The 24,683-nt window shown below is 50.1% G+C and overlaps 10 protein-coding genes across 10 annotated transcripts; 4 read left to right on the top strand and 6 right to left on the bottom strand.

The window, feature by feature from the left end:
• Positions 1 to 80: 80 nt before the first annotated feature.
• On the top strand, positions 81 to 2,262 carry CC77DRAFT_1015428 (HET-domain-containing protein). The gene has a single exon (XM_018524024.1). The coding sequence runs from the start codon at positions 449 to 451 to the stop codon at positions 2,195 to 2,197; it is 1,749 nt and encodes a 582-aa protein (XP_018391522.1). The 5' UTR covers positions 81 to 448; the 3' UTR covers positions 2,198 to 2,262.
• A 4-nt stretch (positions 2,263 to 2,266) lies between these two features.
• On the bottom strand, positions 2,267 to 4,089 carry CC77DRAFT_925809 (hypothetical protein; the record flags this gene model as incomplete). The annotated part of the gene is made up of 3 exons (XM_018533880.1): positions 2,267 to 3,409; positions 3,472 to 3,908; positions 3,963 to 4,089. 3 exons carry the CDS (start codon positions 4,087 to 4,089, stop codon positions 2,267 to 2,269), a joined length of 1,707 nt encoding a protein of 568 aa, XP_018391521.1.
• A 529-nt stretch (positions 4,090 to 4,618) lies between these two features.
• On the bottom strand, positions 4,619 to 5,998 carry CC77DRAFT_1090039 (chitin deacetylase 1). Its single transcript, XM_018529501.1, has 4 exons — positions 5,745 to 5,998; positions 5,257 to 5,694; positions 4,999 to 5,208; positions 4,619 to 4,948 (listed from the first exon to the last, which is right to left on the bottom strand). Exons 1-4 carry the CDS (start codon positions 5,788 to 5,790, stop codon positions 4,656 to 4,658), a joined length of 987 nt encoding a protein of 328 aa, XP_018391520.1. The 5' UTR covers positions 5,791 to 5,998; the 3' UTR covers positions 4,619 to 4,655.
• Positions 5,999 to 6,394: 396 nt separating this feature from the next.
• On the top strand, positions 6,395 to 8,054 carry CC77DRAFT_925570 (amidase signature enzyme; the record flags this gene model as incomplete). Its single annotated transcript, XM_018533863.1, has 2 exons — positions 6,395 to 6,563; positions 6,619 to 8,054. 2 exons carry the CDS (start codon positions 6,395 to 6,397, stop codon positions 8,052 to 8,054), a joined length of 1,605 nt encoding a protein of 534 aa, XP_018391519.1.
• Positions 8,055 to 8,147: 93 nt separating this feature from the next.
• CC77DRAFT_1056201 (MFS general substrate transporter) lies at positions 8,148 to 9,924 on the bottom strand (the record flags this gene model as incomplete). The annotated part of the gene is made up of 3 exons (XM_018527889.1): positions 8,148 to 8,962; positions 9,027 to 9,602; positions 9,663 to 9,924. The coding sequence occupies 3 exons, from the start codon at positions 9,922 to 9,924 to the stop codon at positions 8,148 to 8,150; spliced, it is 1,653 nt and encodes a 550-aa protein (XP_018391518.1).
• Positions 9,925 to 10,532: 608 nt separating this feature from the next.
• Positions 10,533 to 10,866, bottom strand: CC77DRAFT_24202 (hypothetical protein). The gene has a single exon (XM_018530826.1). It carries the CDS (start codon positions 10,761 to 10,763, stop codon positions 10,590 to 10,592), a length of 174 nt encoding a protein of 57 aa, XP_018391517.1. The 5' UTR covers positions 10,764 to 10,866; the 3' UTR covers positions 10,533 to 10,589.
• On the bottom strand, positions 10,543 to 15,736 carry CC77DRAFT_978664 (hypothetical protein). The gene is made up of 2 exons (XM_018536009.1): positions 15,203 to 15,736; positions 10,543 to 15,152 (listed from the first exon to the last, which is right to left on the bottom strand). The coding sequence occupies exons 1-2, from the start codon at positions 15,578 to 15,580 to the stop codon at positions 10,971 to 10,973; spliced, it is 4,560 nt and encodes a 1,519-aa protein (XP_018391516.1). The 5' UTR covers positions 15,581 to 15,736; the 3' UTR covers positions 10,543 to 10,970.
• Positions 15,737 to 15,821: 85 nt separating this feature from the next.
• On the top strand, positions 15,822 to 19,562 carry CC77DRAFT_1015425 (hypothetical protein). The gene is made up of 2 exons (XM_018524023.1): positions 15,822 to 16,118; positions 16,167 to 19,562. Exons 1-2 carry the CDS (start codon positions 16,092 to 16,094, stop codon positions 19,311 to 19,313), a joined length of 3,174 nt encoding a protein of 1,057 aa, XP_018391515.1. The 5' UTR covers positions 15,822 to 16,091; the 3' UTR covers positions 19,314 to 19,562.
• A 1,075-nt stretch (positions 19,563 to 20,637) lies between these two features.
• CC77DRAFT_978658 (hypothetical protein) lies at positions 20,638 to 22,546 on the top strand. The gene is made up of 2 exons (XM_018536008.1): positions 20,638 to 21,094; positions 21,149 to 22,546. The coding sequence occupies exons 1-2, from the start codon at positions 20,741 to 20,743 to the stop codon at positions 22,145 to 22,147; spliced, it is 1,353 nt and encodes a 450-aa protein (XP_018391514.1). The 5' UTR covers positions 20,638 to 20,740; the 3' UTR covers positions 22,148 to 22,546.
• A 491-nt stretch (positions 22,547 to 23,037) lies between these two features.
• On the bottom strand, positions 23,038 to 23,730 carry CC77DRAFT_1015422 (hypothetical protein). Its single transcript, XM_018524022.1, has one exon. It carries the CDS (start codon positions 23,679 to 23,681, stop codon positions 23,067 to 23,069), a length of 615 nt encoding a protein of 204 aa, XP_018391513.1. The 5' UTR covers positions 23,682 to 23,730; the 3' UTR covers positions 23,038 to 23,066.
• Between the last annotated feature and the right edge of the window lie 953 nt (positions 23,731 to 24,683).

The following is a 24,683-nucleotide window of genomic DNA, read 5'->3' as shown; positions in this document are numbered from 1 at the left end:
TGCGCCTGGTCCAAGCTCACCCTGTCAGCCACACCTGCTGTTCCAGTCCGCGACCGCCGCGATACGGCCTTCAAGTCGCCGCGAACATGATGAACAGCTATGTCTATACCGCAAACAACATCATTTCACACATCACTTTGTTAGTAGCTAAAGTGCGTGGATACCTTTCCAAGTCTGTCAGCATGCTTTCTTAACCAGAAGCTACATTTGTCTTTCCGGCCAACTTTGACGCAAGATTCAAAGCTCACAGATAGAGCATCTGCACGAAAGCATCCCTAGTGGTGTGTGACTATGAATATGAGACCAGGTCTGATCTCTCGGTTTAGCCTAGCGCACATGCGCTGCCTACAACAGGGCTACTGGTTCTCAGCCTTCTGCTGAATCTCACATTCCTCATCATTTGCGTTTTTCCAGCCTCCTCCTTCTCTCCATCAGAGTTCGCATCACCATGAGACTGCTGAACACCAGATCTCTCGAATTCAGTTGTGTGTACGTTCCTAACAGAGTACCGGACTACGTAATCTTATCCCATCGCTGGGGATCAGAGGAGGTCACATATGCCGATATTATACAAGCTCCACTCTCCGAGCCAACAAGTGTGACACGCAACAAATCTGGCTTCTTGAAAGTACAGGGAGCATGTACACTAGCTCTTCAGAATGTATACGAGTGGATATGGATCGACAGTTGTTGCATTGACAAATCAAGCTCAGCTGAACTACAGGAGACTATTAATTCGATGTGGAGATACTACAAGGATTCGAACATCTGTTTCGCATATTTGGAAGACGTCGTGGATTCGGAAGCAGGCTGGGGCATTGATCAGCCTGTTGGCAAGAGCGAGTGGTTCACCCGTGGTTGGACCCTACAGGAGCTCATCGCCCCGCATAGCGTGGAATTCTACTCGTCAAGGTGGCAACATATTGGCACTAATCTTGAAAAATACCAGGAGATTGCAGACATCACTGGTATCGATCGCGGTGTTCTGTGCAATGATTGGCACATCTCGTCTTTCAGCACAGCAGAGAAACTGTCCTGGGCAGCTCATCGAGCAGTGACAAAGGAGGAAGATGAGGCCTATTCACTTTTCGGCCTCTTCGACGTCAATTTGCCACTACTCTATGGAGAAGGCCGATTGAAAGCTTTTTTTCGACTCCAGGAAGCCATATATGACACTACATCGGATCACACGGGATTCTTGTATCTCCACAGTCGCAATAGCCATCGCCATTCCCTCTTAGCGGAATCCCCGAGTCAGTTCTGTAATAGGAAGACCTGTAAACTCTGTCCCGTTCAGAAAGATGAGAATTATTCCCCGTATTTCTCGTATGCTGATCTGGTCGAATCAGAGAGGTGGCACACACAAGCGCACGAAAAGATCATGACTACTGTTACCACGCGGCGGAACGAGGTATCGACTGTGCTTTCATTACTGGACTACTCCGAGATCAAAGACAAATTGTCTTATTTCGACAAAGTCACATTCTGCGACAATCCCCCCACCCACGTAGCATTGCTGAACTACACGCTGTCGGCATACGAGGACGGCGCTCTTTGTCTTCTCCTACGACGGCACCCAGGATATGATGCCACGATGCGCGTGCAAGTTCTTCCAGCGTTGTTGCCTCGTGTAGAAGACCATATTGCACGGCAACTAAAGAAGACAAGGGTCCTCATCTGCCGTTCAGAGTCAAGCCTTACAGAAAGGGAAAACACTCGGTATATGGAGACCATTTTTTCAGTTGATTGTGGATCATTTCTCATAGACGCATTTTTTGCAGTAAGAGGAAGCATTGAACAGCAAACTGCCCAAGACGGCACCGGGAGAAAGGAAAGATTTCCACAAATAGATAACAACAAACATTTCAGAGTTCAGGCGGAGCCAGGTAGGTCGACGGTAGAATGGAAACTCGTCGTCATGAAAGACGAGACATTAATCATACGGTTGGTGCAAGAAGATCAGATTTGGTCAATAAGAGAGGTCCTCGCACCAAAAAAGAAGGGCAGGAGGGTTACACAGAGATTGCGGACGTCTCACAAGGCCAAGAAACCTACTGATCGATGTGTCGTAACTCTAAGAGACGGAGAACGCCTATCTGTGAAGCTTCGGCGATTGCCTGCCTTCGCACGTGGTCATGCAGATGGTCAGACAGCAAAGCTACGATACATGATTTCAGTCGAATCTGATGTCAAATAAGGCTAGATTGTGAAACGCTCATTAATCGAGATGGGCCCCTAGATAATCCTAAAGATGTAGACTTCCGTTTCAGACCTTGCTCTCTTTGCTGTCAGCGACGTAATGCTGTGTTGCATCTATCTCCTCGCCCTCCAGGACTCCCGTAATTGTACCCAAGTTCTCGTGATCAAAGAATCCTTCATTGGCTGCCAATTCTTCAAACGCCAACTGCCTCTCCGTGCCTATCGGAAGTATCTGCACTGGCCAAATAAGACACAAGCTGTAGTACACCGATCCTCCCATCAGAAATGATAATATAAAACCAAGTTTGTACATGTTTTTGCTAGCCTCGGCTACTGAATCGGGATCCAAAGACCCTGCGACACCATGAACAGTGAACGCAACTCCAGCAACCCAAGCAGCCAGCATGCGCAAATTCCAGCCTTTGTAGTACAAGTACGGACTTTCGGGTGAAGAGGTGTATAATGAGGGGACGTGGAAGTTGCCTCTTCGAACGAGCCAGTAATCGACGATCATGCAAGCGCATATTGGCATCAAGAACACGGTGTAAGATCCGAGAAAAGTGAGAAACGATGTAGCGGAGGCGATGATTTTCCATGGAACAAGTAGAGGCGCGAGGACCGCACAGAGTACTTGGCCTCGGACGATGGTCAGCCAGCGAGGGAATATTCCTGTAAGATCGGCGCCAACAGGGAGCGAGTTGCTTCCGGCATTGGTGACAAGTACAGCGAGCATCATGCCGAAAGATGCGAACACCATTCCTGCTCGAGCTCCAGGAGTCCAATATTGATCCAAGATGGCGTCATAGAGATCCCAAACGTTCCAGTAGCTTTTACCAAGGACTTGTGTTGCAGCTGCAGTCGTCGCTGTACTCAGGAACATGACCAGAACTTTGCTGATAAGGATACCTACACCCTGGCTCCAAGTCACATCGCTATACGAATGTCCGTATCGTGCTATATCAGGTTGATTGATGAGCACCGGTGCCAGAGCACCCATGACAGAGTTGATGGCTTGAATCATAGGCCAGATGAGATCCGAACCCGAAAGCTGTGTCTGCTTAGTTGTATAGGTGAAGCTTCCGATCTTGCCTCCGTTGGCGCTGATCACCCACCCAAGTACACCGAAGAGTGCTATTGTGGTGTAGACAGCTTTCACCACGAAGAGATGTCGAAGTACCGTTGGATGAATGAACATGACCGGCATTTGTACCTGTCGAAATCAGCACGCTTCCTAGAGCCAGAACTCAAATAGAGAGTTTGGAGGACACTCACCATCCAGAACAAGAAGAAGCTCAGCAAATCTCTACTTGTAATTCCCGCACTCTCTGGAAGATGATTCGGAATATTGTTGTAACCGTTCCCGAAGATGCCGCGCATGAAAACCGACGTTATACGCCCTCCATAGTACGTCTGGGTCGCGAAGTAGATAATCGCTACCACTGCTCGTACTAAGATATACAAACTGGCTCCTCTCACACCAGCAGCCGCGCGTACGTAGACAGGGAAGCCGATGAAGTACTTGATAGCGCCACGACTGTTGAGCACGACCAAAATGGTGAGAATGGCTGAACCGACTACCGCAGCAATCATGCCGTGCCACCAGAGAAGACCAATCGAGACTAGAGATGCACCAAGGTTGTATGAGGAGGGGCTGAATGTCATGGTCAAGTAGTAGGCGAAATAATGTTGCCATCTCCATTTCCTGTCCGCTGCATCCTATCAGTCGCAAGCCTCACAGAGTTGGATTGTATTGTCCAACTTACCCGGTGGACTGGGGAGGAGATCTTGGTTGTACCGCACTTCTCCATGATCGCTTGTAGTTTGCAATGTCTCCTTGAACGATTTTGGAGAACTGAATGCTGCTTTGCTTCGCTGCAGAAAGCGCGACATGGTGCTCAAGTGAGAACTATCCCAGATCGAGATCAGTCCAGACGCGCATCTCGTGCGAAGCTCTGGAGCATATAAGCCAGTTCATTGTTGATACAGATTGCATATCTTGCCACAATGATAGCCAAGCCATCCTATCAGTCAGGCACCTATTTCCACTGGAATCCAGGGTGTTAGAGAGACGGCATAGAACTCGGTTGATAAGGCGATAACGCGTCGGGATGAAAGAAGCCGATTGACAGGGCAGGGCAGCTAGTGCACTAACCAGCACTGATAAAGGTTAGCGCGATGTGCATCTTCAAGAAGAAGGCTGGTGTTTCGTGATGCGACGCGACGCGACGCGATAATTTATGTGCACCATCGATGCGTGGTCGCGAGCGAGTCTAGGACGTCATTGCGTTTTGCAGAACACGCTTCCTTTTCCTTGCACTTAGCTCGAAGTCTCGGTATGTGTTGGGGAAACCAGCATAGAACAATGACATCATCGCACCTCCTGTTCTTTGGACCCAGAAGAGTACGTGGATATTGTACCATTAAATTCAATATCATTGACGCGCTCGTGCTAAGTTCTACGAACCACCTGTCTTCGATCCGGGCTTGTACGGAAAAGTCTGGCGATAGTGATTTGCAATATCTCTGCGGGTCGCGACCCAAACGCCTTCCTTCTCAGAGATATACTTCATAAAGTTTCTCAGACTCTCCGATCTTCCTGGCTTACCAGCTATTCGGGAGTGCAGAGGAATCGTCATCATTTTACCGCCTTCTCTATACAAGCAGTCGAACGTATCTTTGAGATACTGCTCATAGACAGCACCAGCTGAGCTTACAAAGCCTGGAAGCATGTGGAACTTTCCATCGTTACCTATACCACCTTGTTAATTTGGAATGACCATACACGTGGAGTGTGCTTACAATCGTAGTTGTACGGCATCATCAATAGGCCTTCCTTCTCCATGTCAGGCAGTTCTTTCTCCCATGGCAGATCAATCCAGTATGGCGAGTCTTCGTTGTACACTTCCGAAGTGTACAGCATCTTATGGCCCATCTCCTTCCACATTATTGGAAGCAGGCTAGCGGTATTTGGGGTTCCTCTACCAAAGTACGCTCCTACTGGAAATTCGCCTGTGGTCGCATCAGTTCCATGCACGATTGGTATTGGACGAAACATACCAGTTGCGGCCTCCAGAGCTTTACAGGTCTGCTTGATATAAGCTTTGTCGTCCTCAAGCGAATAATCCCAAATATCAAGCCATCTATACCCGTGGGCACCAATCTCATGGCCTTCTCTTACACATGCCTTCGCGAACGTTGGGTTTCTCTCCATGGCCACAGCGATGGCCCAAAGAGTCATGTTCCAGCCGAATTCCTTCATGAGGCGAAGTATCCGCCAAGCACCGCAACGACTGCCATACTCGTAGTCTTGCTCGCCGTTCAAGTGCCGCTGTTCTCTACCGCCGCCAGAAGGACCTTTCTCCCACAGGTAGGGTTCGCTGGTGCCATCGCCATCCAGTGGGTTGCGCTCGCCGCCTTCCTCGTAGTTCAACACGAAGGAGACTGCAATGCGGGCACCGTTTGGCCACTGTGCGTCATGGCCATCTTCACCAAAACCTGGAAGAATGCTCAGTATACGCGAGAACGCACGCTCTATGGGCTCGCACCTTCGAAATCTCTGGGGAGTTGTAGAGATTCCTCGACGTGGACCATGGCGGACAGATTCACGAAACAATGATAAAGCCTGATGTTAATACCCGAGAATGAACATATGCTCAGAGTATATCAAGCTTCGGGAGTGGTATCAAAGTATGGAATGTTTCAAGGTCCACTCCACACTCATGACCCCGAACTGATATCACACCATCCTGAATGCGTCCTAGATGAGTTTCCCTCCACCTATCAATTACCTATCAACAACGGGGTTTCGATTAGAATACAATCAAGACATTTTTAGGTAAAGAAAGCACTGTCAGTTGGGTCTTTATCGGAAGTGGCCATTCCGACGACGATCAAATAGGCGTCCCACCAACCCCGCTTTGCCCTTATCGTTCCTTCCAACTTCGGAAGCCCACTCTAACAAACCTCAACGCGGCCGAGATTATTGCAAGCATGCGTTATCGGTATATGGAGATGCTGAATCATGTGTCACGACTGTTTGTGTTCCAGCACCTGGTAGATGGACCGCAATGGGCTTGCGCGCCTCCGATACTGGAATGGATAAACGGGCCCGCGAGACAGTTAGCTATTTGATGCCATACTGGCATGTACATGTGAACGTCACTGAGAACTCCAAGTCCCTGTTTCCTTACACAAAATGTCGGTTTTTTCGTTAGATGCAAGCCACGGCAATCCGGTCACGAAAGAGACACTCGAAGCACTGTGCTCCCAGCTTGGGGTCAACATCGATGATAAAGAGAAGGAAGATTATCGTCGTTTGCTTGCTGTATTCCACGATGCAAGCGAACAATTGATGGCCATGGACGGTAGGGCATGACTCTTCTCTCTGCATATCGAAGTGAAGCTGACGTTGATCTGTAGACTATGTCCCAATAGTTGACAAAGAACGCTTCTCTAGAGAAAACATCTACTTCCCGGAGAAATCTGACAATGCTCATGGAGCATGGGCATGGAAATGCAACATTGTTGACAAGAAAGCCAAAGGCAATGGTAAACTTCATGGTAAAACGTTTGCTCTGAAAGACAATGTTGCAGTGAAAGATGTCCCAATGCTACTAGGCACGAATTTCATCAAAGGATATGTTCCAGATGTCGATGCAACTGTCACTACACGTATCCTAGAAGCTGGTGGTCAGATTCTCGGTAAAGCTGTTTGCGAAAACATGTGTCATTCTGCGACAAGTCATTCATCAGGCACTGGAGTAGTGGAAAACCCGTTCGCCAAGGGTTATAGCGCTGGCGGAAGTTCGAGCGGCTCGGGTGTACTTGTAGCACTGGGAGAGGTTGACGGAGCGATCGGTGCAGACCAAGGTGGTAGCATCCGCGTCCCAGCCGCCAACTGCGGGATCATTGGATTGAAACCTACCTTTGGTCTTGTACCATACACGGGATGTGGAAGTAACGAGCCCACAAACGACCACGTTGGCCCAATGACACGAACAGTGCTCGAGAATGCCGTGTTGCTGGAAGCCATCGCTGGCACCGATAACATTGACGACCGTTCCTTCGCTGCGCCCCATCCATCCAAGATACCCATCTACAGCTCCATCAGCAATCTTCCTAAGCACAAACCACTTCAGGGCAAAAGCTTCGCCATAATCACCGAATCCCTTTCAACACCAGCTCTAGACTCACGAGTGATCCAAACATTCCGCACCGCTGTCTCCAAATACACAGACCTCGGCGCCACGGTCACAGAGATCTCGATACCACTTCACTCCAAAGGCGCTGCGATATGGACCGGAGTATCAAAAGTTGGTGGCTTCCTCGCCAAAACCACAGGTTCGTTCGGACGCCGCGGACACCAGATGCTCGATTTAAACTCGTTGTTACATCCCATGGGCCAAGAAAACTGGAATGAAGCATACGCCTCGACGAAGAATATATACTTAAACGGTCTCTACGCTACGCAAAAATTTCCCAATCTCCTCGCCAAGGCGACTAATCTGTCTCGACAATTGCGTGACGCTTATGATACGGCGCTCCAGCAATACGATATCTTACTTACACCTACACTGCCTTATGTAGCGACGAGTCATGCAGGTGTCGATGCGACACCGCTCGAGCAGATTGCGAAACAGATTGGATTGACATCAAACACGGCGCCATTCAACCAAAGTGGGCATCCGGTATTGGCCATGCCGATTGGTATGTTGCCGGTACTAGAAGGGCCCGGAGTCGAGGAAGGGATCAAGTTACCGGTTAGCATGCAGGTCATTGGGAAGTGGTGGGATGAAGTGGGTGTTTTTGAAGCGGCGTTTGCGTGGGAGAGGGAGAATGACTGGAGAGGTATGTGATACGTTATTGTATATGGTCGACCAGAAGAAGACACAAAATATATGACGTTTCCCCCGACTCTGAACCCATCATCTAGACCCTAAGTCGCCATATCACCGTGGAAGCGGGATGACCTGTTCACCCACCCGTTGCTGATCATTACTCGTTTCAACAAGTTCGCTGCCACTATCCTGCCTTCCTATCATCTCCACCTTTTCCATAACCTCATCTGGTCTTTGCAATCCCCTATCCTTGATGAAAAAGCAGCCTAATAAGCACAGTCCCATGAAGGGTACATTCACTATGAATACTGTGCGGCTCGCCGTCGCATACGCTTGCAATATCTGCACTATTTGTTTTGGATCTAGTGATGCAAAGTCCGGCGTATCATATGAAGGAAGTGCCAAGAAGTGTAATTCTTTCGGCATAGCTCGGTGCAAGGAATTTTGCAGTGCAGCAGCAGAAATTGCAAGACCGACTGCACCGCCGAGACTGCGTATGAAGTTGCGGTTTGAGATGACGACTGCGCGTTGGGCTTTCGTGCAATGTGCTTGCAGTGCAACAAGTACTGGCTGGAAGACGGCACCGACTCCTAGTCCTTGGACAAAAAGCATGACGACTATAGCCCAAATAGGTATGTCGCGGTTGAACATGCATGTCAAACCTACACCTAAAGTCCAGAGGAAGAACCCCAGCCAGATCACTTCGCCGTAGCGCTCGAAGCGCGAGATATATTGTCCGGATAAAATTGAGGAGATCATTTGTGAGGCGGTGAGTGGCAGCATCAGGGACGCCGACATGACGGGAGAGAGGCGGCGTGCGTTCTGGAAGAAGAGGGGCAGATAGTATGTTTGCGAGTAGGCCACCACGCCAAAGAGGAAATTCTGGAGAAGCATGATGGAAACGGGGCCGGATCTGAAGAGAGACACTGTCTAGCATCAGCAATGATTCGCAAAGAGCATGTGTTTCGTAATAGGGCGACCAGAGCTTACATGGCATCATAGGCAATATAGCTACACGGTGCTCAATGTAGACGAACGTTATCATGCAACATCCTCCAATCGTTAACATGGCAACAACCATTGGTGATTCCCACTCGAAGTAGTCACCTCCTCCCGCAATAGGAATCAACAGCAATATCAGCCCTGCACTTCCGAAGAATATGCCTCCATAGTCAATCCTCTTCAATACTAGCTTCATATCCGCTCTTGGTTGTTCCTTGGGTGTAGGCAGAACAACAAGACAGAGCATACCGCAAGCTGCTGACACGGGGCTGACGAGCCAAAAGAAGCCTCTCCACGTACTCTTTTGTACAAACGCTGCAGCGATAAAAGGCCCAGATATGTTTCCTAGTCCTACACATGCACCTATCATGCCTTGCCACTTCGCGCGCTCTTTCAAGGTGACGATGTCGGAGACGATCATGGCAGAAAGCGAGGCTATCCCGCCGTTTGCCACACCTGATAGACCGCGGAAAACGTACAGCATCGTTGCGTCGCGCGAGAGACCACAAAGGAGGTCGGAGACTGTTAGAAGGGCAAGTGCTGAGAGGAGGACAGATTTCCTGCCTAGTTTGTTTGTTAGCTATTTTGCTTCCTTCACATTCCCGCCAAAGCCAGAGGACATACCAAATAAGTCACTCATCCTCCCATACAGCACTTGGAATATAGTGTTCGCTATCAGCGCACTCGTGCCGGCCCAACTGATCGTGTCTTCGGCATTTAGATCACGTCCAATTGTGGGCAGGGCAACCCCGATACCAGTCTGGTCGACAAAACATATGAAATGCGATAATGCGAGTGCGGAAAATACGACGAGGAGCTTCTTGCGGGGGAGGAGGTTTGTTTGATCGAAGACAGCAGCTTCAGCTGCAATCTGGCGAGCCTCCATGGCGTAGTAGCAGGTGGTGTGATGATGTTGTAGAAAAGGCGTGGTGGTGCAGGAATATGCTGTGAGGCCGTCCACGTTCTTGTTGTCCGTCTCTAAAGAGAAAAGTGCGATGACCGGCAATACAGATTGTAGGATGCAAAAGACACTGCGTGTTCGTTGTGTAAGGGCTGCTGTGCAAATACGCCGAATATCATGGAAAACATGGTGTATGGAATCCGGTCGGGTCACCCGCCATAATCGCGATATGGGACATCTTCGTCATCATGAGTACTCCATACATGGCCATCATATCCGTCGTTGTTGGTGGGTAGCGCGGAGACGATGCCGGCCTATGAGAAGGATGACCTTACAAGACTATGCGATCCATGACTGTTTGCAGTTGCGAAGAGGGTCTAGGGAACCATGGAATGTCGAAATGTTAGAATTGTTTCGGTACAAGTAGATTCCAGCGGTCCGACCCTATGGAGCTAAGGCGTACCTGCAGCGAGTACAACCATTCTGGCGATTTGGAGGAGATCGCGTGGTGAGAACCCTGAATGTCGCTTCCATGGTCAGTGTCGGTCTGGACCGAACGATAGCCCGTCACATCAGCACGAGTGGACCAGGGCTGAATTAACAGTCATATATATTTCCTTGTCCTACACTAAGTACTGGCCCTTAAACGCTCATTTCGCATCGCTAGCGTACATGCTAGAAAATCCTCTGATATGGGTGGAGAGTGCAACGACGAAAGCGAGACAGTATGCTGCTCTCCCGTGTACACTTTGAATGCAAATAAATGCATAAATGAAATGGAACAAGGCTAAACAATTGGAAAGCACCGCGAGTGGCCTGAGCATAGACGTACCTCCGGTAAAAAACCACCCGTTTCCGAGAACACCGAGCTAAACAAAATCCTAAACTAACACTTATGCCAGAAAGTTTGGAAGGCCGAGGCCGTGGTATCATGTAGAGAGTTTGACCGATCGTGTGTAGTAGTGACTCCACGCACGATGTCTAGATATATCCAGAAGACCTAAAGCCGCGAGCGACGAGTACTTCGTGACTCAGCCACGAGCGCGACCACTGCGTCGGACAATGGGAGTACCGTTGGTAGCGGGAGTAGGCGAGGAGACCGCTGTAGCACCATTGACCTTTGCCCTGGTCGCCTTGGCTTTGGTCGCACTCTTTACAGACTTGGGCGGTGTGGCTTCCTTGATCGGCTCGGCAGCTTTGCGTTTCTGGACAACCGGTGATGACTTGGCGCCATTCGTCTTAGTAGCGGCTCTCCCTCTCGTAGCTCTCTTCGCTGGTGTAGGCTCGGGCTCAGGTTCTGGGGATGGCTCTGGATCTGAAAGGTCAGACTGTTCAGCAGCAGTTTCTTGGTCTTTCTCAGCCTCGACTCCTGCATCATCCATCTCTACATCTTCTTCAGCAACAGGAGTAGGCTTGTCCGCTCCTGCTGCGTCTGATGTATTAGCCTCTTCTTCTTCCTCTTCCTCTTCCTCTTCCTCTTCCTGGACCTCTTGAGCACCGGCTCCGATGTCTTCCTCATCACTCGATACCTCGACATAGCTCTTATGCACAGTACTTCGTCGATCGCTCTTTCTCCGTGGACCACTTGATGGAGCGACGCCACCATCAACGTCACTCGCATCATCATCGTCGCCAGCTCTCCTCTTTTTCTTTGGTGTTTTGACGGGACGCTCTGTCCTAGCCTTTTTTTCCTTGATCGGTCTGTCGCCCTTGGTCTTCTTGCGCGACTTCTCTACACCATCTGATGCCTTGCGCTTCTTGCTTCGAATAGCTCTCCGCACAAGGGGTTCGAGTTCGTCAACCAAATCTTCCCCAATCCATGTCTTTTTAGCGATCTCCTGCGCGCGATCGTGACTCTCCAGAGGTCGGAAGATACCGGAGGGCAACTTCATTTTCCCTGGCCATGATTGCATTGTCCAGTTGTTTTGCTCTTCCCACGATCGGATGAGAGCCTGTGCTAGATCTGACAAGATATATAGATTCTCGTCAGCTTGGCGCGAAGGGGCAATACCATCCGCAACACCCTTGACGCGCTGAGCCACGTGGAAGATAAGTGACAGGTTTTCCTCGGTCGCCACGCATTTCAGGTAGTACAAGATATACTCTGACATGAGTTTCAGTGTCTCGTCTTCTGTGTCAAAGTCTGGGTGGTGAGCAAGTAGACTCAATAAACGAGCGAACACAGTCTCCAGTATGGTCTCTTTTCGTGCAGCAAAGGCGGCGCGACGTGCACGGATCCAGGTCATAGTGCTGTTTTTGATAGTTTTCTCAGGCTCATGTGCGAGGAAGAACAGGATAGTGTAGAATCGGGGCGGCAAACGACCCTGACCAAGGTACTTCATCAGTTTATCAGCGAAGCCCTTGCGCACTTGCGTACAGGGGTCGTGTGTGACCAGGGCTAGCTGTATAAAATCGGCGGGGCTCAAGAAAGGATCGAGGCGCTTGTTGCAGGAAAGCTTGAGTAGGGAGTTAGCGGCAAGAAGACGCTGACGCGATTTGTGTCCTGCTGGAGTGCTGTCATCCGCTGCGCTCTCGCCATTGTTCTTCACATAGCGATTTAGCAGCTTATATGTGTCTTCCGCAGCATCCTTGAAGTTGGCATCGGATGGTAGGGAGCGTAAGCGGTTGACGAGGATCTTGACTGCCCAGGACCTTCCTTGAATGTCGTCGTCTGGGACCTCCATCCATTCAGCATCTGCATCGGCCGTCGCTGCATGCGGTTTCTGCAGAACTTCCTTGATGGCGATCTCAACGATGGCATCCATATCATCCTCGCAACCTGACTGGGCCAATAGAACTAGTTGACTGAGTGCAGCCAGCTTTGTGAGCCAGTGAGCACCATCGTATTGGAAGCTTTTGATGCTCTTGGTAAGTATTTCCTTCGCATGCATTTCCTTCTTGTCGTCGCTGTTCATGATAATAGTGATCGCATGCTTTGCTGCCTGTGGAGGGCTGCCGTAGAACGCAAAGTTCAAGAAGCTCTGTACCAACTTTCGACTGTCTTTGCTGTTCATCGGTATGTCTGTAGGGAATTTCTTTGCAAATGCAGCGCAGGCCTTGAGATCATCAACCGCACCAGGAGGGTTGGGCCTCGTTGCCGTGGGTGCTTCACTTTCAAGAGTCTTACAGAGATCCTTCACGTGAGTTGAGAAAACCTTGGGATGCTTGGTAGAGATCTCTTTCAGAAGCTCGTGAGCAGTGGCACCGAGACCTTTGTCATCAGTACGGGTGTATTCGATGACAGCTGGAACGTGACTCTTGTTGTAGCAGAGTAAGCTCACGCGGTAGAGTAATGGGGTCAAGGTGTCGAGCAGTGAAGAACCTGGCCCATCTTCGATCCTCTTCCGAAGCTCTTTAATGGACCTGAAGACTCTGCGGTAGTCACTCGCTGGATCCATACAGAACCGTATAAGGGTGTACGCTCTGCGGTCATGAGCTTTGGCGAATTTCCACAGGTCGTCTCTAACACGAGTCGGATCGGGCAACGTTTTTGCGTAGTAGGCGATGAGGCCTTCGAGATTTGTCTTGACGTCCTTCTCACCCTTTTCAGTAACACCACCGTTGTAGTCTTCACACAGCTTCAGGAAGTGCTCCATGTACCTGGCACCAGGGCCCTGGTTACCTTGTTTGGCGAAGAAGACTTTCTTTGCCTTCTCTTCCAAGCCATTCACAAGTACAAGCTGCCTTTCAGTCCGGATCTTGTCCAGATCTGCTTCGGTATAGCCCTGTTCGGCGTTTGCTTGGCTGTCTTTTACGACTTGTGAGTTTCCAGCTGGCTGTGCTTTCGCTTTCATGGGAGGATACGCAAGCGGAAGCAATGAGTCGTAAAGTGCGAGATCGACTTGCACATTGATTTCAGGGTCGTTCACGTAGCAAGCTTCAAGAATGCGAGACGGGATTGGGCCAAGCAGGGCCTTGATGCTGTCATCGCCTTCCGCAATGGCACCAGAGGCCACACCCCATATCTTGCCGAGAAGCCTCATAGACTCGGAATGAATAACATTTTTCTTGTCCTTTACGCGGTCTGCGAGATTGGAGAGGATGGACCCTGGTTCTGCCATGCCGCCGTTGCTGCCGAGTTTACGAACGATGTCGTTGAACTCGAAATGTGCAACTGCTTTGACGGCCGCTAAACGCACCTTCTCGTCGCTATCAATCAGGCATTCACCAAAGTACTTGAGCAACTTCTGTTCTTCTTCAAGATCAAGGCCAATGCCACCCGCTGATGTCATCAGTATGCGACCGATGCCGGTAGTCCAAGCAGCGCGAATGATGGCGGATTTGTCGTTCTTGCGCTGAAGAAACGAGTGATATGCTACAGGGTATTGCGTTGGAAACGAGTTGATGGACACTGGTGTGGTAAGATAGTCGAATGGTCGGGCTGAGTCAGAGCGTGATAGACTCTGTGAAGGATAGGCCACTGGGTCCATATCGGGCGGAGGGGGTGGACCAGCTGCGCCAATGCCTGAAATCATGTCGCCGAATGTTTCAGTGGCAAGCTGGCGAAGCTGCACGTTCTCCGTAGCAAGCTCATCTTGTAGATGTGGGATGATCTCCTGGAGCACACCGGGACAGCACTTCCACAGCTCACGCAGTAGCCTGTGTGCTTTGTGTGCCTCGTTGATGTCATCCTCGGAGGGGCCGCGAGGGAGGTCGTCGTCGTCATCCTTGGAATGGCCTTTGTATGTGGTTCCAGCATTCGTGAAGTCTACTATGACTGAGCTGAAGTAGTTGCCAATGAGACGAGCCATCTTCTCTGGAAAAGAATTGCAGACGTTCTTAGCCATATTGTAGGCGGGTGGTGCCTCTTTGCGACGTAGCGTAGATTGCTTCGCGTCGATCTGCACATTCTTCTTGCCTTTGGTGGAAGAGCCCAGTGTGATTGGGTCTGCCCACAAGAACTGCGCTACAACGACATCCACGACGTCATGTGTGACTGCGGGTGCTTCGTCTATTATGGTAGAGAGGATTTCGGTCATGTTGTGTTCGATGTTCTTGCTCAGTTCTTCTCCCTTGGACGATCCAGACAAAACGTCGAAGCAGGTTGTGAAGAGGGCCGCGGTGAGCTGATCGGAGCCCGGAATCTCGTTGATGAGCAGAATACTCTTCCATTCGGCGAGCGATCGGAGGATGTACATGTGCTGGCTGTTGTATGGGTGGGTGGGGTCTGCGAGGAGCGGCAGCAGCTTAAGGATGATGACGGAGAAGATTTCCTATGGCATTGTCAGCAGCAGTAGATGATGTGCTGGGCTATGCATCATACCTTGAGCTTGGATGCAGGGTAGGGCGCATCCGGCGCAAACAGCTTCAGCATGTCGACAATGCAGCAGACGGTCCGCGCACGCACGCCATTGTCCTTGTGCTGCAAGAGACTCTGGTGGGCCAGCGACTCTGCGACGGGCATGAGCGAGTCCCTGTGCGCCTCTTCCTGATCAATTGTCCGCAGTTCATCGTGCAGCGCCTCGAGTCGCGTCAAGAGGTCGCTCACGCCAATCTGCTTGCCGGGCCGGCCAACAAGCGTTTGCTTGAACTTGAGCTTCTTCAGCCCACCTTGCACTGTTTCCTCCTGTTCCAGCTCCTGCTCTTCTTCTTCGACCACCTCGGTCGCCGCGGCCGCGCTCCGCCTACTGCGCGGTGCCATGTCGCGTGGCTGCGCGTGGGCCGTGACGTGTGGAGATGGTGTGGCGGCTATGTATTACCGCTACGATTGCGCGCGTGGGAAAGCGATCGGAGGCGCACGCGGGTGTCGAGTCGATTAGCGACGCGGTGATGGGAATGTCGTGACGGTGTTGAGGGGATGTTGGAGCGACTTTCTGAGCAGTGACGCGCTAGCCAGTGATACGCGACTGACTTCCGCCTGGATCGTGCTCCACCTGCATCACCATCGCACCCGCACCACTGGGCTTGTTTTCACCCGCCACCTCAATTTTACTTGGGACTCCGGAAAAAAAAAAGTACGTCCGGATTGCCTTGTCGCATTGGTATCGATGCTGGGTCTGATCATGTCAGCGATGCTAGTGCCAATACATTCACCGCGCCCGCACGCTTGAACCATATCAGGAAAGATCCGGAACACACGATCTAAACGAGTATCCGACCTACTCGATCCATATCAGCTCATAGTTGTAAATATTGCGTGAGACGAAGACAGGATGGAGAGACAACAAACTTTCCAGCGGGTAGGCAGAGTTTCTAAACTTACCAACCTTCGCTGATCTCCCCTGTAGCTAAAGCAGCCTTGCATACAACTGCTACAAGTCACCGCAAGTATCTCACAAAACCCAGGCGCTCGGAAGGAGCTGATACAGGCGCTCAACACTCTACTTACTACCCTCCGGTCTATAACTGGTAGCCCTGGTCTACTGGACGCAAAACTTACCGAATATGCTTTCGTCCCAGTATCTCAAGTGCTCAGGATCTCTCGACAGGTTCCAGTCAGAGCACTGGAGCTTTGCTTGGAATGCATTTCAACCTTGCTATCCGCTGGCTGGGGAGGCGGCCTTGAGCCTGCTCTATCAGGGCAACTCCTCATCCTTTTTACGTTCCTGGCCAAGCCTTCATCCATAGAGAACGGCATCTCCGCTACTTCAGAGGAGCTGCAATCATTGGCGCTTAGATGTGCGTCCGAGCTGATGACTGAGACGTCGCGCACGAAGCAGGGTCGAAAAGCTATAACTGCGACGACCAATATACCTGCCCTAGGCGAAGCTGTACTAGTCATGCTCGAAAGTCTTACCGATAGCAACTCGAATAACGTCAAGTTCCAGGCTATATGTGCGCTCAAGGGCACCATCAGCGCGATCGATGATGATGATGCTCTCGCCAGCTTTCTACCTAGGATGGTCTCGTCCTTGACAAAGGTATTGACACCGAGCAGCAGCAACCGACCCGGCTTTCGCGTTGTCGAGCAAAGCTTGGAAGTACTTGCGACACTTCTTGTTCGTCTGCTCAGTGATGCGAAAACCAAGGACTTACCCGAGACAACTCCATCAGATAAGTCGGGGAGTATCACCACAACGTCGCGATCGACCTCGTGGCTACAAGCGACTGCCTCACAGGTCAAGATCGCGCTTGCAAATGTATTCAAGCTGAGGGACCATGATAAGCCAGAGGTTCGGCAAGCTCTCTTGAAGCTATGTCTTTGCATCGTGCAGGACTGCCGTATATCATTATCACTTTGCACAAGTATGGCTACCGAAACCATCATAAATCTGGCGGGACATGAAGGCTCTGACGACACGATTGAGAGTCAACTAAAAGGACTCTTGTCCGCAGATCAGACCCTTTCTGATCTTTTACGGGAAAGCCTGCACGGTTGGATCGTAGCGCTACCTAGGCTAATGCGATCAAAAGACGACCGTAGCCGCCGTCGAATTATACACCAAATTTCGGTGTCGCTTCGACTATTTGAGCAAGATCCGACCATCTTGGATGACCGACTCACTGATAGTCTACGAGATGGTGTTTCTGCTGTATTTTCCGATGCAAAAGGCCTAGAAGAGCTAAACGAACACGACCAAAGCTCGATCACCGATCGCACACTGGCGTTGAGTTCCACGAAGTCGTCCTCTTTCCCTCCAATAAGCCTGCGGTATAAAGGCCAGGACGACATGATGACAGAGTTTAAAGTATTAGTTCAGGAGCTCGCGCGATCGAACTCGGCTCTAACGGTTGCTCAAGGACTGACTAGCTCCATTGATCTTGGACCAACTGAGGTCCGCTTGGCAAGCTTCTGGCTGTCAATCAACTTAGTAAGGGACATAGCAACGATCAACCCATCCGTCGATGATTTCATGGATTTGGGGACACCAAACCCTAGGGAAGAAGTCCTGGATGACTTGTACTCACAATCTCTATCACTACTCAACCAGCGAGATTCGAATACGGACAACCCTTGGCAGTTTTATGCGTTGGCATTGGAGACTGTAGCTCTACAGGCGAAGCAGTACAGAACTGAATTCCGCCCTGAGTTGAGCGAAGTACTCTATCCAGTGCTTCATCATCTTGGAAGCTCGAATAGCGCACTACGTGAACATGCTCTAGTCTGTCTCAATACTGTCGCGGAGGCTTCAGGATATAGCAACGCAGGGGAGCTCGTGATTGCAAACGTTGATTACATCGTCAACGCTGTTGGCTTAAAGTTGGCCTATGGCGATGTCTCTCCCCAGGCTCCGCAGGTTCTACTCATGATGATGAGACTCTGCGGTCCATCCCTCTTACCATATTTGGATGACCTTGTGGATAGCATTTTCAACGCCTTGGAGAGATACCATGGGTATCCCAAACTCGTAGAGCTTCTGTTCTCTGTACTTCAAGGCATGGCAGAAGAAGGTATCAAGGCGCCACAACTCGCGTTGACAGCTGGGGATGAGAATATCGAAACAAAGCACCCAAAGAGAACGGCTACCATGGACGACGTAGTCAAAGCGATTCAGAGGTTAGATGCTGACACACGAAGACGGGAGGAAGAAAAGAAACAAGCGGCGAAGATACCATTCCCAGAAAAACCCTGGAAGGAAGACAAGAGCTCGGAAAATACCAATCCAGACGATCCAAACGAGGAAGATGATCATCCACCTCCACCTCAGACTGAAGAGCCTCCCCCTCCTGCGCCTCGTACCTTCGCCATCCTCCTGAAAATCTCCGAGCTCACACAACATTATCTCACTACCACCTCGCCGACTCTCCGGAACTCTCTCTTGTCTCTTCTTCGCACTACCATACCCGCCCTCGCAAAACACGAAAACTCATTTCTCCCCCTTATTAATACGCTCTGGCCTGTGTTGGTACCTCGATTACAGGATCCGGAAGCATATGTAGTATCAAATGCGCTAGGCATCATAGCCTTGATGTGCGAACATGCGAGAGACTTCATGAGGACACGGGTCGAAGACGCATGGGATCTCTTCAGAAAAGTCTATAAGCGAACTAAGGAGCATGACGATCGCGGCAGGGGCAGCAGCTCCAAATTCACGTCACTAAAGATTACGGGTATCGAAACTGGTATGACGAGGCTGTCCATGGAGTCGCAACCTAGTGTCGATCTTTCGCGACCAGAGCTGTATGTCGATGCACCTACACGCATGATTTGGAACAGCCTGATCTTGCTGCTATGCGCCATCGCTAAACATGTGACGGTTCGCGACGAGCGCTTCGAGGAGATACTGGATATGCTAGACCCCGTACTGGCGAGAAGCGACGTACGCGAAGCGCTGGAGTGCAGCAACGCCGACACAGTCTGGCTACGACTATACAAGAAACAGAAACAGACTGAGAAAGTTCAACAAACCCGCTCGGATGTTTCAGAAATGGCACATGGGCTGCTAAGCAAAATACCCGCTGGCAAATCACATTGGCAGTTCGTTCGACTCTGAAGCAGAAAGAAAAGATACAAGGTTCTGGCGCTCGAATATCAATTAAAAGCTTACGATGGCGATGTTTGGGCTGAGTGTTCATGATGCAGAGACTTCGTGTGGGGAGCCGCAGCAACAATGCGACTAAGCTGCTGTGTTGAAGGACTCTTGTATGACCACACAACAGTCGTGGCTAGATAGCGATTGGGTAGTTTGAACTCAAGCACTAGTGTCTACGCTTACCGGTCCGCCCCTCGGGCTTGCAGCATATACCATCCATTCCTTCATCTTTGCTCCTGGTCAATCAATGGAGTTTTTTTCCGCTGGAATCTTGGGTCGCTAATCGATTTGCAGTGTGCAACTGTGGGTTGCATCTCGATCATTATCGCGGAGATGTTTGCTCGCACTACTTGTTGCGTACCGTTCAGTATCTCGATAATCAACAAATCATAGGAGACGACCTACCTCCCTTGTCGGGTAAAGGGAAGAAGGCAAAATCGTGGTTGCTTCGGCATCAAAATAGTTTGTTTGGTGTGGATGTGCTGGAAGGATGGCCGTCTTAACCTTACAGCTTGCACTGCGCTTGGCCGAATAACTCCATTACGAAAATATTGCAGCAATCTGAAACGACAAGTGTGTTTATGTCTAGCTCTGTGAGCTCTGGCGACAGCCTCGCGCCCTTAAGTTGATATAAGTCATATACTAATCTCAAATACATCTTGCAGGAGGGGCCAGATAAAGCTCAAGAGTGAGAGATGTTTTCGCATCCAGAAGAACTTTGGGAGGAGGAAGAAACTGCTTAGGTGCATCCACAGGACGGAAACGGTTGGAGAGGCAAGTTCCATTGACTCGAGTCGTGGCGGATTGGCGACCAATAATTTGCTTCTTATCGAGCCACGCACTTGATAAATCAGGCAAATGGTACAAAATGGCCTTGCTTAGCATCTAAATTTAGGAGGTGTTATTGCCACTGAATTTGGTATTCTTCATGCTCTTTCTCATTGAATGGGAGCAACTGTGGTGGCAAATACATGGAGTTTCAGCGTATCGCAATACTTCTCACAGCACCATGACCTTCTCTATGTCTTGTTTGACCGAGTAAAAAGAACATGGCCAGCACCGGTGGCTTGGCTTCCATCTAAATCTAGATGCCATAGTTGTTAGGTTTTACGTCGGTGGCGGCTCAGCCTTCACGTAGCTCAACGTTGGTTGGCTATCGTTTTGGGGCTTGCATCCCAGCTGAAGGACAGGTTATGCACGATATGTATAGGCAGGCCAGCTGAGTCACGAGGTCTTTTTGCTTGGTACAAATGCTTAGCTATGACCTCTTGCTATGCTGCTTCACATCCTTCTCAGAAAAGAAGTAACGCGTTGTCTTGTGAAACAGTATCGAATTTACCCATCCGACACCTTTGAGGAGCGTTTCATGCCTAATACAATAGGCCAGAATGAACGCCACGTCACTACTCGACTTCGGATCGCCCAGTTTCAATTTTACAAATTGCTCGTCGGCGGTCTCGATCTGGCTGTACTTGCAGCCAGTCGTAGATACCGACATGATCGCGCCCAACGATGATTACAGAGACCCGCACAAAATCTATGCGTATATCATCGAAAGCCTTGATGGATATCTGCAACATAACTCTGTTCAAAAACCCCCTATGACGGACGAATTCTGGGTGTGGACTCAGAGAGATAGCAGGCTTGATCAAACCGCTGCGGAATACGCTTACAAAACATGTGTCCAAACTCTGTGCCGGGCGGTCGGCTGGAAAGGCAATCCTGACATGGTTGGCATCGGGGTACGACCTAACCTAACATAAGAGATTTCGTGTCGATCAAGCTAACTCGCGAAGATGCTCGTCACCTACCTGATGCAACAGCTACTCATCTCGCTTTACCTGTACCCGATTGTCAGGACCCGTCTTGGAATAAAGCCGAACAGGACAGATAGAAAGTCCTTCATCTCACGGACTTTGCTTGCAATGCGACTATCGACTACGGCCTTTCTTTCTGCGTCTGCTGTATTCTCGATAGCTTTGCTGTTGGCATCCAATATCACTATGGCGCAACAAGAGTCGACATCGGTTCTTGCAACGTTCGTCCTAAGTGCTGTGGTGCCTCTCAATTCAGTTTTCCCTGTCATTATACTACAGTTGGCTACACCGGGTACGTTTCGGCGTCTGAAAGGAAGGCTTATGCTATGGGGAGTAATCGACGTGCTTATCCTGGTACTGGTGATTCGCGGCATCTTTGTGCTTGTGATGACTACAGCCGAAGATAGTACGCAAATTGGCGGTGATCCAATAGGCCAGAAGGCTTGTGTGGACATGGACTTCGCGCCTTGGGTTTATCTTTGTTGGGCGACCGCCGCTCTTTTGGTAATCGGTCTCACTGTCTTTGTAGTAGGCTCTCTTCTTTCCGTTCTGCGCCACCGGCCATCAGTATTCGTACGGTTCCCATCATGGACGTCATGGACCATCCTTTTCGTCTCGTTCTTCGCCATGCTGTTCTTCAACATTTGGCTCGTCTATGTAACCATCCGGATACGAGCACGAGCTGGAGCCTATAATAAAGATAGCGAATGGACATTTGGACAGATCTTGGCGCTCGCTACCTGGGTGCCCTTCCTAGCAGAATTCGCATATACGTGGTTGGAGGAGCCAGAGGACGCGTTGAATGGAAGACTACCGGCACCATACGAAGTTGTGGTCGCATCAACAATAGATGATGCGTTTGGGACAGAACGACCGGGCATCGAGCAAGCACGAGGTCAGTTCCAACGGCTTGCAGCAACAGATTTGCCTTCGTTCGAGTCCAGTAAAGCTCCGACCTGGCCGTTCAAGACACATTGACATTCAAAGACTTGCTCACGTTATTCTAATGCGCTGAGTTTGTATCATAAGCAGGCGAGTGGTGGGAAGGCGTTTTAACATCTACTTTGTGTAACTCCAGAATCATCATGCAGCTCCTTACAATGGTACGATTGAGCTTCTATGCATGAAGACGGTAACCATGAATACAAAAACGGAGATGCCTTCTCATAAGTCGAATACGGTGTGTGATAGCCGCCTGTAGGTACCCTGACCGAGTCAGTGTTAATGTCTCTGCAGGTGTTACCTAACGACAGAACCATACCTAGATAGGGATGTATCCCGCGCACAGCGACGCCATCTTATCGATGTCTTTCTGCATTCGTAGATAGAATTGAGGTGAATAAAATCCGTCTAGCCCGTCTGATTACAGTTTTGGATTACTCTGGATCTTGCTTCCTGGTAGTCAAGTGCATCAGGCACGGCTGACCCCGCCTTAACAAAGATGTCACTCTCGCATAACGACAGGGAGTCAGGTGCCCTAGATATTCGTGCATACCGTATCTAATCGACTCTTTGCACTGGTCTAGAAGCTATGTACGAGATTAGGAGTGGAGAGCGACGTCATTGGGCGGCTCTAAACATCTTCGTTCGACGTCGCTCTTAGATTGCACCGTCTGTGCGCTCTCTACGTGAAACATGAAAGGCCCTCTTTAAGCATCCTTACGCGTCTCAACCATTGGTTCCAGCAAACCTACCTAGGTACCCACCTGATGAAGTTAATTTCTTATGGGATCGGCTTTTTAAGCCAAATTCTTGATACAGCTACAAAGAAGTTGCAGCAAGGTTGACATATCATACTAGAACACAGATAGCAAAAGAGCACATGTTTTGTTGGTATTCATGTCATTAAAAACTAGATTATAGAAGGCCGTTTCCTATCGTGGGTAGTCCATTAGGTTCACATGTTGTTGTAGATGCACTTGACAGGAGTCTCCTCCTTGAGCGCTTTCATAGTAAATGGGATGCATCCCTCGATGCCAGCCGGAGTGTTGACGCCCGACAGCCAGACGCTATAACCGTCCTCCTCCGCACCCGGGCAAGCCTGGAACCCAACAACGCCGTTGGCTGCCGCGAAAACCAAGTTGGACTCGTCGTCAATCTTGAAAGGACCACGCTCCTGGTTCTTGCCGATGCCTTGAACACCCATTGTGAATTGGAGGACACCCTGGCCCATGCCGGAACGGTCAACGTAAGCCCTCAGAGGTGGGTTGGGTGTGTAGAGGTACAGATCGCCCTCCTCGGTAAGCGAGAAGCTGGCGTAGTTGGCGTCTGGCTCTGTGCATGAGGAGTTTTGCTTTGGTGCGTTGATGCTGAGACCGCCCTTTACGGCTTGGACGTTTCCGAATTGGATAGGGGTACCGGTGCGGAGAGACATCAGGCGGAAGACATCATTGCCAGAAGGTTTGGTGGCAGCGAAGGGGTCGGTGTTGGTAGAGTTGTCGGCAGTAGCGATGGGCGAAGCAGAGACAATGGCCAAGGTGGAGGCAATAACGGCGGAGGTGGTGAACTTCATGTTGGGTGGTTGTGTTTGGTTGAGTGAGTTGTTGGATCTGGTATTGAGATACTGATTGTAGTGTGATGTGTTTGTAGTGGTGTGATGAGGCTTTTCGGGCAGCCCTTACGTCGTCTTATATATCAACACTTTCAAGTCCGTGTGTACGATACGAGATTGCACAACAAGGCCGAGGTAGTCCATCATCACTCACCAGATGTCGTGCATGACGTTGTAAATTTCCGAAAATAACTTCTTTCCTAGCATTGAACCCATGGCTAGTGCCGGCTGCGGCGCGCTCGACCGTCCGCTTAGTGCCCCTTATTGCCCGACCTGGTTCATGCTTGTCACTAGCGTTTTCCAGGGTAACATTGCCACCTCAGCATTCCATTCTACTGTGGCTGAGCCAGTACTAGACATCAACGTCAACACACTACACTGGTATGTAGCAGTATTTGACTATAGCCGCATGTCGGATGAGAATCGTGAAGATAAAACAGACGTGGTATTTGTGCCAAGTACACCTACGGATGAAGTCGCTTGGCACACGGTCTTTCGCTGCAATGTATGCAGAGCCCGTGCTGAAACTCACCGTCTTCGATGTTGTGTACGTTTTGCTGAGGTATAACCTCGGAAAGCAGATGCTCGTTGAAGAAACCTTGAAATAGAGCCGTCATTCTCGGTTCCAAGGTTGTTTTCACGAGTCGTACAGTCTCGTATAGTACGAAGGCCTTTCTGGGATCAGCTAAATGTTTTCGCATGGACTAGTGTACCTGCGTGAATGCGAATGTCGTAGACACAATTGTTGCCGCATGACTGTGTAAAACCGAGGAGCTTCACGGCGCACCGATGGTTGCCATGCGAGTCATAGGCCGTTCGGAACCATCTCGGCCCCACTCACGACGAGCAGATTGCCTGCCCTTAGAATAGCATCGAGTGACAGCTTGTAGGGAGAAGACCTCCATGAGATATTCAGAAAGAGTAAAAGCTTCTAAGAAACTGTTCCAAGATGGATAGCCTCCG

The sequence above is a fragment of the Alternaria alternata genome (assembly GCF_001642055.1).
Source record: "Alternaria alternata strain SRC1lrK2f unplaced genomic scaffold CC77scaffold_1, whole genome shotgun sequence".
Classification (NCBI taxonomy): Eukaryota; Fungi; Ascomycota; class Dothideomycetes; order Pleosporales; family Pleosporaceae; genus Alternaria; species Alternaria alternata.
The sequence above is the reverse complement of the archived record's forward strand: the minus strand, read 5'-3'. Positions and strand labels throughout refer to the sequence as shown.

Bases quoted from the DNA above. Each gene is read 5' to 3' on its own strand.
- CC77DRAFT_978658 (XM_018536008.1), top strand. From the start codon at position 20,741: ATGAACGCCACGTCACTACTCGACTTCGGATCGCCCAGTTTCAATTTT. The intron at 21,095-21,148 runs GTACGACCTAAC...TAACTCGCGAAG, and splicing joins CTGACATGGTTGGCATCGGG to ATGCTCGTCACCTACCTGAT.
- CC77DRAFT_1090039 (XM_018529501.1), bottom strand. From the start codon at position 5,790: ATGGTCCACGTCGAGGAATCTCTACAACTCCCCAGAGATTTCGAAG. The intron at 5,695-5,744 runs GTGCGAGCCCAT...GCATTCTTCCAG, and splicing joins ACTCCCCAGAGATTTCGAAG to GTTTTGGTGAAGATGGCCAT. The intron at 5,209-5,256 runs GTATGTTTCGTC...ATGCGACCACAG, and splicing joins AGCTCTGGAGGCCGCAACTG to GCGAATTTCCAGTAGGAGCG.
- CC77DRAFT_978664 (XM_018536009.1), bottom strand. From the start codon at position 15,580: ATGGCACCGCGCAGTAGGCGGAGCGCGGCCGCGGCGACCGAGGTGGTC. The intron at 15,153-15,202 runs GTATGATGCATA...ACAATGCCATAG, and splicing joins ACCCTGCATCCAAGCTCAAG to GAAATCTTCTCCGTCATCAT.
- CC77DRAFT_1015422 (XM_018524022.1), bottom strand. From the start codon at position 23,681: ATGAAGTTCACCACCTCCGCCGTTATTGCCTCCACCTTGGCCATTGTC.
- CC77DRAFT_1015425 (XM_018524023.1), top strand. From the start codon at position 16,092: ATGGAGAGACAACAAACTTTCCAGCGG. The intron at 16,119-16,166 runs GTAGGCAGAGTT...TCTCCCCTGTAG, and splicing joins GACAACAAACTTTCCAGCGG to CTAAAGCAGCCTTGCATACA.
- CC77DRAFT_1015428 (XM_018524024.1), top strand. From the start codon at position 449: ATGAGACTGCTGAACACCAGATCTCTCGAATTCAGTTGTGTGTACGTT.
- CC77DRAFT_24202 (XM_018530826.1), bottom strand. From the start codon at position 10,763: ATGCTCAGGCCACTCGCGGTGCTTTCCAATTGTTTAGCCTTGTTCCAT.